At 38.0% G+C, this 17,686-nt stretch overlaps 2 protein-coding genes across 4 annotated transcripts; both read left to right on the plus strand.

The window, feature by feature from the left end:
* Window positions 1–473: 473 nt before the first annotated feature.
* On the plus strand, window positions 474–2,302 carry LOC123869180. Its single transcript, XM_045911949.1, has 4 exons — window positions 474–625; window positions 1,060–1,134; window positions 1,650–1,797; window positions 2,104–2,302. The coding sequence occupies exons 1-4, from the start codon at window positions 512–514 to the stop codon at window positions 2,271–2,273; spliced, it is 507 nt and encodes a 168-aa protein (XP_045767905.1). The 5' UTR covers window positions 474–511; the 3' UTR covers window positions 2,274–2,302.
* Window positions 2,303–3,120: 818 nt separating this feature from the next.
* LOC123869178 (annexin A7-like) lies at window positions 3,121–17,140 on the plus strand. Of its 3 annotated transcripts, none has more exons than XM_045911948.1 (6): window positions 3,121–3,288; window positions 6,555–6,770; window positions 8,498–8,709; window positions 9,632–9,781; window positions 10,519–10,654; window positions 17,105–17,140. In XM_045911948.1, the coding sequence occupies exons 1-5, from the start codon at window positions 3,279–3,281 to the stop codon at window positions 10,603–10,605; spliced, it is 675 nt and encodes a 224-aa protein (XP_045767904.1). In that variant the 5' UTR covers window positions 3,121–3,278; the 3' UTR covers window positions 10,606–10,654; window positions 17,105–17,140. The 3 variants fall into 3 exon arrangements, with proteins under 3 accessions (XP_045767904.1, XP_045767903.1, XP_045767902.1); XM_045911947.1 differs by lacking the exon at window positions 17,105–17,140 and adding an exon at window positions 8,802–8,944 and having other exon boundaries at window positions 8,498–8,566; window positions 10,519–10,809; XM_045911946.1 differs by lacking the exon at window positions 17,105–17,140 and having other exon boundaries at window positions 10,519–10,809.
* Window positions 17,141–17,686: the final 546 nt, after the last annotated feature.

Here is a 17,686-nt window from a genome sequence, read left to right on the forward strand (position 1 = left end):
TTCTCGAGGATACCGACGAGCATTTTGGAAGATCAAAGCACTTATTCGTCAAACGACGTATGCTTGCTACTGTACTAAGCATTATACCCGTAGTCCTTGTATGCGCAGCTATTATCTTCGAAAATATTCCCCTAGAAATTAATATTTTCTTAAATATTATGATTGTATGCGTTTCCTTAATGTTCGTACTGCTACAAGGGGCCATCGCCGTATATTTCATGGTCATAATTTATGGACAAATCATATTCCTAAATTATGTAGTTCTGTTGAAAAAAGCCGATATAACGTCTACATCGAAACAACATATTTTTAAAGGCGGTATCATTAAGAAATCCCTATTAAAAGTAAGTAACTAGTCAATCTAGAGAACAGACAGATAGACAAAAATTTTAAAATACTGATTAGAGCTAACATAATATTATATTATATTTGTCATGATGATAATAATATATCATATTATATAATATTTTTGTTATTTCAGATATCACTTCGTACAATTCCTAGATCTATAATGGATGATAATATTATAATCTCAGATAAGAGCTATTGTTGGCTTGAACTCATGCAAATATATGACAAAATATCGGACTGTATTTACATTTTCAATAAAATCTACGCTGCACAGGTTTAAAAATTCTTGTCTTTAATTTATTTTTTTAGACCTTAGGCGCTACCTACCATATCGCCGCGATTCTCTCGTCCGCGGAGATGGCGCCTTTTAACATTGTATATCAAATCTTTGAAAAGAGCAACCGTCGAGTTTCTTGCTGGTTCTTCTCGGTAGGAAAGGCATTCCGAACCAGTGGTAGAGGCTTTTGACGATTCAAAAGAACTTGTAAAAGTCTAATTGAATAAAAATATTTTGAATTTGAATTTGAATTTTTAGAAATAAAGTTAAAGTTCGTGGTGAAAAGATGTAAAGCTCTAGTTACCCATATCGTCTCCCGCAGTTTGTTCCTATTACTACGCAAAATATATTAAATTGAGCATTTTAAAGCATGTAATATATTACTTACAACAAATTAGCAAAAATAATTAATAATGGTTGTAAATTTTCAGATATTACTCATGTTTAACTCCTGGCTTTTATCAACGATGCTTGCGATTTGCCGATCTATATCCCCAATTTTAAAAGTGTGTACTGAACCCACTTATTAACTCTATTTTATAATGGTCCAAGATCCCAGATAATGAAACCCGTATTGAATTGCACTGAGAAGTTTAAGCTTTGGAAATTGGTTTCTCAAATACTCTTTTTTCTAAATTCACAATCAGTATTATCTCTTTCCCATAGTTTAGTGCAGTAATGTGCAGCATCTGGATTGAGAAGTAAGTAAATGCGGAGTCCTTCGCTCCTGATGGTGCAGTACCTGATATCAGGATTGAGGATTTGGGATTTGGAGTTTAATAAGGAAGTCTATGCTCAGTACTAACCATATAATTTCACCATCTGTTCTCGTGAATCCCTATGTTTAGGAAAGCTGAACTCAGCATCATCAGGAATAAGGAATTGGGAAGGAGTTATGAACTCATTGCTTTGTATTCTACGATATCAACTCACCATCGACAAGTTCCTAAATGCCCACGGCTTATGAGAGCAGTAGTTACAGGTTTGATAAGTTTAACTAATTGAAATTTCTTGATTTCAGAACGTTGATTCCGTTCAAACTAATCTGTATTATTACTTTTTATTAAACCTACGACCACTCATTGTTACAAAAATGAGTGAATATTTAACTCAAGAATGGCAGAATACCTTGATGATTTTAAACCACATTTTAATGTATGGTGATTTGAGTAAGTATCCTTTTCTATATTCTCAGCTGGATTTATTTTACGCTGTGCACGACAAACAGGACCGCCCCGTTCAGGCATAAAAATAATATGTAGAGGTGAAACATCGTGAGGAAACTTGCAAGCCTGAGAGTTTTCCATCTCAAAGGTAAGGTATGTGAAGTAATACCCTTGTCATAATAGGGGAGACCGGGCTGTGAGCCGACGATGGGTTGATCATGATGATGATGATATTTTTTCGAGCTACGGAACCCCCGATGGATGAGACTGGTTGTCTCATGAAGTCAACCTGTAATAATATTGTTCCAGATCGTGAATGCTACAGCCAGATAGAAAATTTCATTAAACTGGTGGAGTCTAAGAAGTTACAGCTGTCTGCTGTTCTGTGCCCCGTCACGATAGCTGTTTTGGCTGCGTTTGCCGCTCGAGTGATTACCTATAGTATCCTCTTGATCCAACAAATTTATATTCATCACTGATAAATTGATAATAAAATATATAAAATATTCTTCTTTTTAACCGGTACATGGGTACAGTTTTTATTTTTTGGCAATTTTAAACATACGAAGCGGGCAACACTGTCCAGACAATAATATTGTCACGAACGTCTTAAAACGTCATAGTATCCGCACCACAGACCACGATCCGCACAAGATGATACGGTCTACCAACCTTGAAAAAACCAGGATGAGATAGCAATATAGATAATAGCTTATCCTTTTCTTACTTGGCATTATCTCAATACTATTTCTCTTTTTTCTTTGTGGGAATGAAATAGAGATATCAGGTGAATTATTACTCTACTGTGCTACAGAGTAATAACTGACATTGACACATTAACAGTCACACAGACTATGGTTTAAACTTTGAATTAGTTGTGTTGCAAACTTAGAATTTTCACCAGTATAGAGGAGAAATATTGCACTTGCGGTTTTATTAGTTCTTAGTGAACAAAGTGTTTAAAGACAATAAGAGACAAAAAGTGCTTACTAAATTATCAATCCAATATTGAAATATGAGGGTGAACAGCATCGTTTTATCATAATTTTATCATTACAACTTCAACTGCCCCACATTCTATTTTATTTTTGATGACCGTTTACCGGTGTGAAGTGATTTTATAACATCATTTATTCTTAAGCAATGATTACTAGTTAATAGTTTAATTAATCTTATTTAATTTTGCAATAGTGCAGTTAGGTAATTCTCGTATCTTCAATTTGGTGACGGGGTTTTTTAATCCCACTTACTGGAAAAAATAGCGATTGGTATGGCAGCACTGCACTGCAGTCTGCACCAGCTGTCAAGTGTCATCTGTCATTGAGGATTGAAGAGCGCGCCGCGTTGTGCATTGAATTGCTTCTTTTGTTACCTTTGTAATTTCTAATTTCTCCACAGCCCTCAAATTCTAGCATTTTTTAGTTTTGTATTAAGAGTATTTGCTAAATAGTTAATCTCGTGAACAGAATCTAATATCTACAAACATGTCTGGATGTGAGTATGCTTTTCTTTGTAGTTTCGAATTCATAACTGTAAATTGTACCTACCGAACATTTCACAATATTTGTCTAATGTACTCGGCATTCTCTATTATTTTTGTGTCACCTTAGAAGTTATGCAATGTACGTTGTTTAATGAATTCTCGTGAGGAGAATAATTGTGAGAAATAACTGAAATCATGCAGCCAAGTTTTACAACTTGAAAAGTGGGCGGCTTCTATGCACAATCGAATTTCGGGCTGGGCGGACCTAAATAAACTATGTGCTTGACCCTGCCCGCTCATTGCACCTCAGATAATAGTGTTTAAACCTATTAGCCAATCTTATTCATCAGATTGGGCCAAGCTTTACCTCAATTACTAGAAAACGAATTTGAATTTGGACTTCAGTAATTTATAGGAAAATGTGCAGTGGCAGACAAGTTGCCAAGCACTTATTTGCAGAAGACACCAATTTCTTATGGGTTTAGCTTTTGAAAACATTATGGTCTATGGAGAACTCTCAGGCATGCAGGTTTCCTCACAATGATTTCCTTCACTGCTAAAGCAGTGATATTTAATTGCTGTAAACTACATAACTCCAAAAACTTAGAGGTGTGTTTGTGGGAACAAATCCCCAAATAAGAAGCTGACATCTTAACCACTAGGCTATCACTGTTGCAAAGATTTCCAATTTTCTATGTACATGTTGTTCCACACAATTCATCCAACTTTTTTCTGGGTTTCTTTTAACCTCTTATTGTGGTATCAATTTTGTCTCCTCTTTATAATTTATAGTCATTAGTAGACATCGTAATACACACTATCAAAATGCCAAAATGTGCATGAAAAATGGTCAAAAGATGCACTAACAAAAATTGTTTATTATTAGAACATGCATAATTTTAATTCTTTTGATAATATAAATAGGTACCTACCTACAGTTAAAATATTTTCCTAGATATTATTCATTAGGACACTTATGATGTTTGAAACTCTATATTAGTTTGTAGGCTGAAAATGACCTCTCTATGTCCACTAATGTTGCTGGACCTCTTCAGGTGGAGTTTAGCTGGTGCAGTTGATAAATACGTTAACTTTCTTTATTTCTTCAAGGCCTGGGTTTTATAGAACAGTCTTTAATTTGCCACAGACCTTTTTTCCATATACCAAAATTGTAGTTACAAAGTTATAATAATTTAAGTTACATTTGAAATGCTATTTTAAAACAGAGATTTCTTCCAGTTTATTGTTCAAGGTTGTGTGAGTAAGGCGCATTAATATAGGTCTTACGGTACTAGAATTATAAAATGATACCTTTTCTGATATAACAGCTATGGAACATAAAACAAAAAAAACAATATGCAATAATGCTATAAAAATAGTGTATTTTCATATAGCACAATTCTGATGTCTAGTCATCAGTCATCACTCATCACATAAACCACTGACAGTATTAAACAGTCAAAAACATGTAAGCAGCACATTACATAATGGAAAAATGTTTTATTTGTATTGAGTCATACTTACACAGAATGGCTACATTCAGGGTAATAAACTTAACATTATCAGTAATACACCTCAATCCAACATTATCAGTAATACACCTCAATCCATATTATCTAGATTCTAAATAGCCAATAGGTAAGAAGTAGTTACATTAACCGGGTGTGTGCTGTGTAGAACTACAACTAAAAGGTATTCTACAAGCACTTATTATTTTTAATTCAACTAGGTACTTACTTTAAATACACAGACCTTATATTGTAGCTAATTCTGTTCTGTAAGAATATCTCTAAAGTAAATTGACAGTTTTAATTGATAGGTCTAAATCTAGTGGTATCCTTTTCTGGATAGCAATACATTAAGATTGTGTACGACAGAATTAGCCACATTCTCCATCCTCTCTTGAGATGTAAGCTATCTCTTTACCAAATAGATGATCCCTGCAACTTCTTCCTTGTGGATTAATGTTTCTTAAAAAATAAAAATCCTGTAGAATCTTTGATTTTCCAGGATATTACAAGCCTTCAACAACATCTGTTAGGGATGTAAGCTAACTCTGTACCTATGTTTCATCAAAATCACTCAAACGGATGGGCATAAAAAACTAGCAGACAGTCAAACACTTTCGCACTTATAATATTAGTAAGGGTTCTCTATTATTATTGAATACAATTTATACTGTGTGGATGCTGCTATGTTTAAGCGCATTTATATTTTTGTAACTACGCCTAGTAACATTAATTTTGTGATGATTCACACTTTTTGGTCTCTATTTATAAATTTAGTCACCAATTATATTGTGATAAAACCTGTCCTGTTATCATTAACATGCAACAATTCACGCATTCGGCGATTACTCGGTAGCAATCTGTGCTTTATGTGGTGGAGATAAGGGTCAATAGTGATGTAAAATTTTAGAATTTTGCTTCCATTTGCTATCAATGTGAATTGACCCTTACACATTGACCGGCACTCGCCGACCGCATTAGGGCAATGTGTATAAGCTATTAGGTTTTGAATGAAATGAAACCAAAACTTCACCATTAAAGCAAGGGATATTTTTTTACCTAAAACGTAGATTAGTCCAAAAAGTTTGAAGTGCTTGACCAAAATCGAACCCCATACCCCTTGAATAAAAGTCTGATATCTTTTCACCATTCACCATTGCAATGCTATAGTGGTGGGCGGTAATTTAATTTAATTTCATGATGCGAGTATCAGAATTACTTAATAATCACAGTGTGAAAGTTACTTTAATTATAGCCTCAATATCTTAACAGTAAAGAGTGGGCTGAAACCTGAAAGGGGCAAGCTTGTTACACTATTGTCATAGACAACTACTCCTAGCACAAGCTTTTTCCATTTCCATTCCATTCCATCAGACTGTATGTGTCCACTGCTGGGCATAGGTCTTTCGAAGAGCGCGCCACCTAACACAAGCCTTCGCCTTCCTCATCCACCCGCTCCCCATCACCTTCTCCAGGTTGTCAGCCCAGCGAGCTCGAGGTTGTCCCACACTGCACTTACTGGTACACGGTTTCCACTCCAGAACACGTCTGCCCAGACATGACAAGTTCTGCAACAGACATGACCTGCCCATTGCCACTTCAACTTGCTTATCGTTTGAGCTATGTTGCTTTGGTTCTTCTGCAAATTTCCTCGTTCTGGATTTTATCCCTGATAGTAATACCAACATAGCTCGCTCCATAGCATACCTCACAAGCTTTATGCTTGGTTAAATACAGCTTATATATATTTTTAATTTCTATATTTCTAGATCCATACGGCGGCAACCCACCCCAATACCCTCCACCGCAGGGTCAGATCTACCCTCAAATTTACAACCCGGCAAACGCGCCGCCGCCCGCACAGAATCAGTACCAGCCAGGTTACGCAGGATATCCAAATCAGCCTGCCACAGCGCCCCACCCAGCAGCGATGACTTATCCCGGAGGACCAGCACCACCTTCCTATGGATATCCGGGATTCGGACGTAAGTTTTGATGCTGTATTTTGTTATGTAGATACTTATTACCTACATTTTCATCTAGGTACCTTAAACTGAACGAATTGCTTAGCTGTGTCTCAGCACACAGTTTGAAGACAGATAGATGTTGAACTCCAATTTTTTTTATTATTCAGATACAAGTTAGCCCTTGACTTGACTGCAATCTCACCTACTGGTAAGTGATGATGCAGTCTAAGATGGAAGTGGCATAACCTGGAAGGTGTATGGCAGTTTTTATTAAACACATACCCTTTGGTTTCTATACGGCATCATACTAGAATGCTAAATCGCTTGGCGGCACGACTTTGCCGGTAGGGTTGTAATTAGCCACGGCCGAAGCCTCCCACCAGACCAATGAAGGCAGTATTTAAATTCCTATGAAGTGGACACAACTCAACAGTAGCTGGGAGCCTTTAGACACAAGTGGCATCAGATGGTGTTTAGTGGTGTTCCTTCCAAGATACCTATCCCATGTCTAACTGTGAATGTCTCTCGCTAGAGATTCTTAACTCTCGCGAATCAAGTTAGTATCCCCTGCAGCATCATTATTAGAGTTTGAATCCAGATTCCAGAATAAAAATAATTTGTGTTATCATTGGATAGAAATTTGAGTGCGAAGTTCCGTACGTAAGTACCGATTCAGTTGAATAATCCGTCGCGCAAGATTTTAAAATATTCACAGTACGAAAGTGAAGCTATAAAAAACTGTTTAAAAATAATGATCGAGTCTAATATCTAACACTTTTATCTGAACGACGTAGGTACATACGGTTAGTTACTAAGTACTATTTTTAAACATGAGACTCCTGCCTCTCCGATCTAAAATACTAATATCAGTACAAAACAAATATTTAAATGAACCAGATGTTCTTTATTCCTATGAATAGCACAAGTGAAAAATGATTTGTGGTCGAGAAAAATTCTCGTATATTTCGAAAATCATCTAATTATTGATGATTTTCTTTTATATCCAGAGGTAAAAGTTTGTAACCCATGTATAAAATTCCGCTACAACATTCAAATCATTCAAATATTAGCGGAGCGCCATAATATCTGCGCCGAAAAAACTTTACGGTTTTGGCGCGCTTTGTACCTTTAAGAAGATACCTTTATGATATATTAATACAGGCCACTAGAAAGGTTGCTTTATAAAATGAATCATGGAATACTTAACTGTTTATTAATTGTTTTCTAAATACCTATCTAATTGTGGGTGATTACGATTCTCAAAACCACTTCATCATATCAGGACCATTAAAGACTTGTTATTGCATTGAGTAAATAATGTTTTGTTACTAAAATTATTCAAATGTTGCACAAAATCTGATTGATAAATCAGATATGAAATAAAATCATTCAGTGATAAAAAGGTATCCTTTTTATGAAATCCAATATGGCAGATATCATAAAAAGGATTCTTTTTTACTTGAAACTTTTGTATTTGCTTTGGGCTCCACCTGTCTGGGTGTCCTAGTGATTCCCCCATTACTAATTCACAATATCAACACACACAGACAACAGTATGAAATGCCGTAATCATTCAATATTTTCGTTTGGTAACTGAAACTTCGGTTGATTGGATCGCCTGATCACACTATAACAGAATTTAAAAAAGCTAGCTCTACGAAAATCGCGTGTTCCAAATGAGGTGCGAAGGTGATACCTTCGAGTTTGCAAAAATCACATTAAAACCCATGGTTACATATTTGCAGCGCTCGTGGAATGGATCCCAAGCACGCCGGCCGAAGCGTATAGACTGGGTGACCGCGCCGTAGTGGCGGGCTATGAGGGCTACGACCAGAGCCCGCTGTGGGTGATCCGCAGCCGGTACGAGGGCGATCTGATACCCGGCAAGCTCGCCGTCAAGCACCAGGCGGCCTACGTGCCGTGGGGTGGACGTGAGAACCAGGTCCATACTATTGAGGTGAGTCATCTTGCTAGTGTTCGATAGTAAAACAAAGATCCCAACCACGCCACGAAGAGCCTACTGACTAAACGACCGGGCCGTGGTGGTAGGGTACGAGGGCTACGACCGGAGCCCGCTGTGGGTGATCCGCAGCCGGTACGAGGGTGATCTGATCCCCGGCAAGCTCGCCGTCAAGCACCAGGCGGCCTACGTGCCGTGGGGTGGACGTGAGAACCAGGTCCATACTATTGAGGTGAGTCATCTTGCTAGTGTTCAATAGTAAAACAAGGATCCCAACCACGCTAGGAAGAGCCTATAGACTGGGTGACCGCGCCGTAGTGGCGGGCTATGAGGGCTACGACCAGAGCCCGCTGTGGGTGATTCGCAGCCGGTGCGAGAGTGACCTGATCCCCGGCAGGCTCGCTGTCAAGCACCAGGCGGCCTACGTGCCGGTGGGTGGACGTGAGAACCAGGTCCATACTATTGAGGTGAGTCATCTTGTCCATAGTAAATAAGGATCACAACCACGCCGGATGAAGACATGCGGCCTCTTCGAGGGCAACCTGATCGCAGTCAAGAATCAGACGGTGTACGTACCGTAGGGTGGACGTGAACGAAGTGCATACTTTATACTAAACATAACGTTGTGGGCTTTATGAACTCGCCCAGTGAGCAACTGAATTGGTCAGTGTGTCAGCGACTTAGTTGAGCGTGTGAGTCGTGCGCGTGAGCGGCGCTCGCTGCAAACTGCAGCGCCAACAGCGACAGCCTGCGTCTGTAGCACGCAAAACCGTACCTCCGAACCGAATAGCAGGGTTGTGTACCTACCCTCTTAGTACCTTAAATGTTGGTAGGGATAATTCTCTTCTTGATTACAGTTTGCTGTAATATATCCCACCAAGCCCATGATAAACATAAAACTCTTGCTTAAAATTTTCAGGTTTGCTGCGCCCGTCCGGACCGGGTCCGTTGGGTAGAGAACCGCGACGGAGTGGTGCCGCCCAACGCTATCGTGGGCGGAAACACTGCCGCGGGTGAGCCGCTCTACATCGGCAGAGCACGGGAGCAAGGCTCGCTTACTCCGGGCAAGGTAATAACACAGAATCACTACCAATATAATAAATGTTTGTTTGTTGGTTTATTGGTTTTTCCTCCAATCACGTCGCATCAGTGTTTGTTTATGTGGGTGGTGTAGTTAAAGGCTTGGAAAGTGACAAAGGAAAATCAAAGAGTTCCCACGGGATTTCCAAAAACCTAAATCCATGTAGACGAATTCGCACGCAGTAGCTAGTACTTAATATTACCTTTAGGAACAGAACAATCACGCCGCAAAGACGTTCATATGAATAGCGATTTGTGACAACGTGATAAAGTGCAATTCACTACTTTGAATCGCGAAAATTAAAGTTCCCATGTGAATTTAAAAAATCTATATCCACGTGGAGGAAACCGCGGGTATCAAGCACTAGTAAATATTTTTCACTCAGGGCACATTTGAATTTTGCTGGATTTATCACCATTTTCATCTACCATTATTTAAACAAAGCCGTGATAGCCTAATGGTAAGGACGTCCGCCTCCGAATCGGGAGATCGCGGGTTCGGTCCCGGGCATGCATCTCTGACTTGACGGAACTATGTGCGTCTTAAGCAATTAAATATCACTTGCTCTAACGGTGAAAGAAAACATCGTGAGGAAACTTGCATGCCTGAGGTGTATAAGGTGGCCAAATCCTTCTCATACTGAGATACCGTGCTCAATATTGAGCTGGCGATGGCTTGATCATGATGCTGATGATGATTCTTTAAACCGCAAAACATTTTTCCAGGTACATCCGAGCCACGGCGCTATGTACGTCTCTTTTGCGGGCAAGGAGATCGCACACAAGCACTACGAAATCCTCGTCAGCATTTAACTCCACACGTGTCTTACGCTCTACACGCCAAAGCCGCCGGCTTTATACAGCATCGTCAACCGATAGATGTCCACTACTGGACATAGGTGTCTTGCGCCGCCTGAATCCAGCGGCTCCCTGCAACTTGTTTGATGTTGTCTATCCATCTAGTAGGGGTTTGGCAAAGCCGCGCTTGCCGCTGCGAGGTCGCCATTTCGAGATGTACTTAAGAGGAAATCCAATGCGAATGACATAGACGATTTCACCTTCAAACTAGCAATTTTGACATGTCATGACCCTCTATTGACAATTAATCAAGCAGACATTTCAATCTGCGAAATTTACGCGGACTTTTAGTATTTTGACGTAGGAGGGTAAAAGATCCAGTACATGAACGAATAAGGACTACCCTGACATTGACCTAAAATTAAGGTATATGAGAATCGTTCTATATATAATTTTTATATTTTGTGTGTCTGTACACAGTAGGTATACACTCTTAAATTATTTAAATATCAAAAAATCAAATAAAATGCGTGGTATTAATTATTATAACTTATTTTATTTAACAAAAGGATAAATTGCCAGTAAATGAACTGGGCAGTAAATAGACTACACTCTTGCACTTGTGAAACCCTGGAAAAAGCATCATATATAAAATACTTAGGTTTGATTATAGATGAGAATTTAAATTGGCAACCACAGATATCAGCGGTGGCCAAACGAATAAGGCGTTTAATACATGTATTTAAGAACCTACGGGACATAGTTGACACAGATCTACTGTATAACGTCTATACCGCTCTTGTTCAGTCCATTCTAACATACTGTATCCCAGCATGGGGAGGAGCTGCCACAAATCATATGATAGAAATAGAACGGGCACAGAGAGCCATCATAAAAGTTATGCTTCGGAAACCGCGTAGATTTCCAACTGAACTGTTATTAAAGGAATCACAACTACTGACTGTTCGACAATTGTATATCATGCATACCATTCTACGATATCATGCGAACAACCCCTCTCCTATGTCACCGGAACATAAAAAAAGGAGAAAGACTCACATTGCTTTGCCTAGGACCAAAACCAATTTTGCCAGACGACAGTTTAACTATTTAGGGCCGTACTTGTATAGGTGTATTAACAAAAAAGTTAAAATCACCCACTTAAATAAACATGGTCTTAAAAATGCCTAAAAAACTACCTAACTAAATATAATTACGAGGAAACAGAAAAACTACTAAATACATACATTGCGCAAAATATAATCTGATCAAAATCATAGACATATACGCACACACATACACACACACACACACACACACACACACACATACACACACACACACACACACACACACACACACACACACACACACACACACACACACACACACACACACACATCAACCTTTACATAACAATTTATATTTGTATTTTTAACTTATAGTTAGATTTATTTAGTGCATAAACTCTCGATTCCTATTAATAAATAAATTCTTAAATATATTTTCGGCTTGGAATTCAAAACAAATTGTCAGATTTTCACAGTTTTTGACTTATTATATATTTTTTTCTACATTTTGCGCGATAAATCAAAAACTATTTTACATAATAATAATAAATAAAACCTGTTTTAGAATGTATAATAGAGCCCTTTCTGTATAATAGAGAAAAACTTAATGCCCATGTTGCACCCAAGTCGCTGGAAGTGCAACATCAGCTGCTGAATGTTTTGAGAGTAGTGAGAACAATATACCGTAACACATGTTATCAGATTTGTTCCTTTGAGCCGAGAAGCCACATGTTCTGATGCTTTTTAGACAATCTAAGATCTCTCATTAAGTGGTCCAAATCATTTTGATTGAATAGTCTAAGTTGAGATGTAAAAGTCACTACATCGTCACTACCTTCTGAAAGTTCTTGAAGTAGATTGGAGGTACTGGGTTGGGGCTGAGGTACAGATTTATCACCAGAAGTCAGAATCGTTCTAATTGTAGACTGCAAGTTACAATAGAGTCGCTTGGAACAATTTTTTTGCTGTTTCTTCTGGTTATATTCACAATGCAGAAATAATAATCATCATGGTGTTTAGATGGTTCGCGCCAAATTATAATACTTTTTTTAGTAAAAGTAGGGTCTATTCTTATTTGCTCATAAACGCAATGAGGAAATACAGCTTCCACATATAAAAATTTGGAGTCCAGGCCTTGCTGTTAGCTGCTGATGGGTTCTCAAAGTAGCCCGAGTATGCTTGTTTTACAAAGTTAGACACACTTGCACGACATTCTTTAATACGTACTCGCCACCAAATGGTACAAAAATGATTGGAATAACTTGCAGATGTTCTTCTTGATGTTAACACCTCGATAAATTTTGGAAATTACTTGTGTGATCTTAATAAAGTGTAAACATACAAAGTGTGAGTATAGTGCAAAATATGGGGGTACCTGTATCTCAAAAACTAGAGCTGCTGTGTAAAAAATTAAAGTAGATCTGAAATCAGCGACGTCAAATTAGTAAGAAACAGTTTCAAAACCTAATAAAACAAAAAAGTTGAATTTTGTATGCCAGTGAAATGATTCGGAATCGGAAGCCACTTTATATATCGCGAAATTTGGAAATGTGGTCAAATTTTCGAAATCCATATTTATCAATGAAAAGCGACATAATTTTGTAAGTAGTACCTACTTACTTCAGTTTACTATTTTTGAACAGTTTCGCAGAGGTACCTAAAACAATCGGCCTCATTCAATCAGCCGCCATATTTATAGTAACAGGCAAATAAATACAATTAAGTATTGGAACTACAATACCTATGCTCCTAAATGTATTTTAAAAAACAAGTCTCATTCAGCGTTACAAGTGCAGAAGAGGAAGTAGACAGACGGATTAACATCAGTTCGAACAAGTACTGGGCACAAAAGGAAAGAATGAAAGGAGCTTACCCAGTACATCTTAAAAGATCCGTTACAGATACATGCATCCTGCCATGCCTCACCTATGCCAGCCAAACATGGGTCCAGACAAAGAATATAAAAAGAATAATAGTGACTTGCTAAAGGGCGATGGCAAGGAGCATAACTTAAGGAAAAAATATTCAAAGTGAGAATTGAAGACATAAGAAAAAAGACAAAGCCTACAGAAACCTTGAGACATGCCCTAAAACTGAAATGCAAATGGTCATATTGTATCGATTTTTACAGATGAAAGAAGGACAGGAAAAATCTCCCCTTGGCCAGGTCCAGCAGGCAAAAGAAAAATAGGTAGACCGAAGACGCGTTGGTCTAATGCTATTGTGCAAATCGCGAGAGAAAATTAGCTTGATAGTACCAAAGACAGAGAGAAATGGGGATACCCAAGAGGGATCCTTATCCAAGAAAGAAGAATACCAGAATAAATATTTTAAAAAAAATCTAAAGAAAAATTAAACCGACTTCAAAAACCACAAACACTAAAAAGTAAAAATAATTTTAGTGATTGTGGTTTTTGAAGTCGGTTTTATTTTTCTTTTGAAAATTTTTTATTTCACAATTTTTAGTGGCCCACTGTACTATAATATGCCATACCCAGTTAAAACCCTACTGTTTACTAAGATATTACACTGATCGCGAGCAATTTGCTCTTATCCATTGAGGAGTTCCGTTCTCCATCTCGGAAGATATTCATCAGATCTTCATCAAATTTATATGGGACCACCTGCGAAGTATACCCTATCAAACAAAAAAAAAATCCAAATCGGCCCAGGCGTCTTTGAGTAATCGGGGAACATACGTTAAAAAAAAGATACCGAGGAATTCAGAACCTCTTCCTTTTTTTGAAGTCGATTAAAAATATTTTTTAAATTTTGGTAACAGTTTCCTTTTTGTGATCCCAGGGAGCTTTAAATATCGATTTTGAACCAAATCGGTCAATTAACAAAGAATTTCAAAATGGCGTCGACTTTTTTAAATTTTGGTAACAGAGTCTTATTTTGTGATGCCAGGGAGCTCTAAATATCGATTTTGAACGAAATCGGTCAATTAACAAAGAATTTCAAAATGGCGTCGACTTTTTTAAATTTTGGTAACAGTTTCCTTTTTTGTGATCCCAGGGAGCTCTAAATATCGATTTTGAACGAAATCGGTCAATTAACAAAGAATTTCAAAATGGCGTCGACTTTTTTAAATTTTGGTAACAGTTTCCTTTTTTGTGATCCCAGGGAGCTCTAAATATCGATTTTGAACGAAATCGGTCAATTAACAAAGAATTTCAAAATGGCGTCGACTTTTTTAAGTTTTGGTAACAATTTCCTGTTTTGTGATCCTAGGGATCCTCAGATATTGATTTTGAACAAAATCTATGACAGTTCAAGAAAATAGATTGTAAACACTATTTAAATTATTATCATTAACATTAAATTAAATGAAAACACGACGCGCGACGTGTACTGCAGCCCCTGAGCTTGAGCACAGGCCGAGCCGGTATAAACCGATTTCTCTCCGTACGCGACGTAGCGCCTGTGCTCACGCACACACGCGCCTCAAGCTTGTAGTAGTGTACCTATCGTAGCGCACTTGTATGAAGCTTTGACTCTGTTCGCTACTCATGTGGTTATACAACGCAATACCAAACTCACAAACACTCGTACAAACATACAGACAAATATATACTCACACACACTCACACACACACACATGGACGCACGCACACGCACTTTTGAACGGTTTGAACGGAACACGGTTTTGAAATTGAAATTGAAAAAAGTGTAAGAATTTGTAAGAAAATATTTAAAAAAGGTATATCAGCCGGTTTTTTATTCCAGCTCTTAATACATGTAAAAACGTCCAATCTGTTCATTTACTCGAGCCTTTACCCTAGTACCTAATTATATCGACCGCCCCATATCAAAACAAAGTAAATGTCATTTTTCCGAAAATCGTTTTATGTCATAAGCCTAACTTTCATAGTATGTCCCGTTGTATTGTAAGGACACCCACATTAAAGTAAAATTAAAAGCTAGTAAGTCGCTTTGACCATTTTAAAACATAGTAAGTCTATGAACTCGCTAGGTTTTTTATAGATTAATGCGCCTTACTAAGTTTTTCAAAGGAATTAGATTAAATAAAATAAATATCACCCATTATCTAAATACCATGTCAAAACAGTAAATACTTAATGCATTAAAACTTAAAAGTAAGATAGGAAAAGTCAAAAGGAGTTCTGACCTCTACATGTCAACTGTTAAATATGGTTTGCAAGGGAAATACTTTGCATACTTACATAATGTTTTTAGGGTTCCATATCTCAAAAGGAAACACGGGACCCTTACAGGATGACTTTGTTGTCTGTCTTTCTGTCCGTCTGTCCGTCTGTCGTGTCTGTCAAGAAAACCGATAGGGTATTTCCCGTTAACCTAGAATTATGGGCAGGTAGATAGGTCTCAACTCTCATAGCCCAAGTAAAGGAATAAATCCGAGAACAAATTTCGTGATTCTAGATCAACGGGAAGTACAGGTAAGTAGTATAGGTTTTCTTGACGGACGGACGGACAAATGGACAGACAACAAAGTGATCCTTTAAGAGCTCCGTTTTTCATTTTGAGGTACGGAACCCTAAAAAAGAAAATGATGCACATGTTATGAATAAATGTGTACGCCAGTCTTCACTAAAATATTTAAACCCCTTTAATTTAAAAACTGTCATAGCCTAGTGGTTAGAACGTCCGCCTCCTAATCGAAGGTCGGGGCTTCGATCCTGGAATCACGCACTACTAACTTTTCAGTTATGTGCGTTTTAAGCAATTTAATATCACTTGCTTTAACGGCGAAGGAAAACATCGTGAGGAAACCTGCATACCTGCAAGTTTTCCATGTTCTCAAAGGTGTGTTCCTAAACTTCTCTTGAATTTAAACCACTTACTAGGTTTTGATCTGAGAAAGAAATTTGACATTAATTGACAAAATTGAGAGACCTAAGCTTGTATAAGAACACAGAAGTGTCATAATTCGTGTTCACTTTGCCTAACGTCTCTCGGAGAGCAGAGAGAGATTTAAACTGTTTCTTATAATCACTGGCCATATTTCACATGCGAAAGTGTGTTTGTTGGTTTAATATTCAATCACGCTGCAACGGAGCAACCAGTCGACGTGGTTTTTTGCATGGATACATTTAAAGACCTTGAGAGTGACATCTCTCTCCGCATCGTATTCTTTATTGCTGAGGGTTGTGACCTCTTTCCATTATTCCTACATCTAATGGTAGGTTTTCTTGGGATGCGGTGAGTTCAAAGAGCCTACGGAACTCGACTAGAAAAACGAGATTTTGACTCTTAGGTTTAACGGTTATGAATTAGTTATTATTATCAGTGATAAAATTGATTAGGGCTGCCAGGTAAAATGACATTTATCTCGGAAAATTAAAGAGTTTCCACGAGATTTTTTCCAAGTTTGCGCTACTAAGTACATATATTATGAAGAGGAAAGGTTTGTTTGTTTGTTATCGATAAACTCTGAAACTACTGAACTACTTGCACTAAAGACATAATCATCAACATCAACCGACAGACGTCCACAGTGAACATAGGTCTTTAATAGGGTCTTCCACATGCTACGGGTTTGCGCCGCCTGAATCTTTGCGCTTGCGCTTGACGACAATCATGCTTTAAAGAAAGCAATGATGAGGTCCAAGTTGGAGCACGCTTACCTAGAAGATGCCTATTCACTCTTGGCTTGCAGGTATCTAAGGTATATATGGCAGGAAACACGGCCGCCGAAATGGCGTTCCAACCTTTAGGCTCTCCCCATTGCCCGCAGCATGAATCTGAGCTTTCTTATGATGGTTATATTATTATGTACATATAATATCTCATAAGAAATCTCTAACACACAATCCAGCTAAGTAGGTCCAATTTCAAAAAAAGCTAGCTAGCCGACAAATCTAACTCAGTTAGGCAGCCTTCGGGAACCTTCGAGATGTCTCTCGTCCAAAATTCCTCAATGCTTGAAGACCAGTCTTTGAATAGTGCATGATGTCAGTGATGAAAAATGGATCCGAAATATAGGTCTTTTTTGTACACAGGAAATGCCTGACGCATACCCCTCCGTCATGTGGGGCTTGCAC

This window comes from Maniola jurtina, chromosome 10, assembly GCF_905333055.1.
Source record: "Maniola jurtina chromosome 10, ilManJurt1.1, whole genome shotgun sequence".
NCBI lineage: Eukaryota > Metazoa > Arthropoda > Insecta > Lepidoptera > Nymphalidae > Maniola > Maniola jurtina.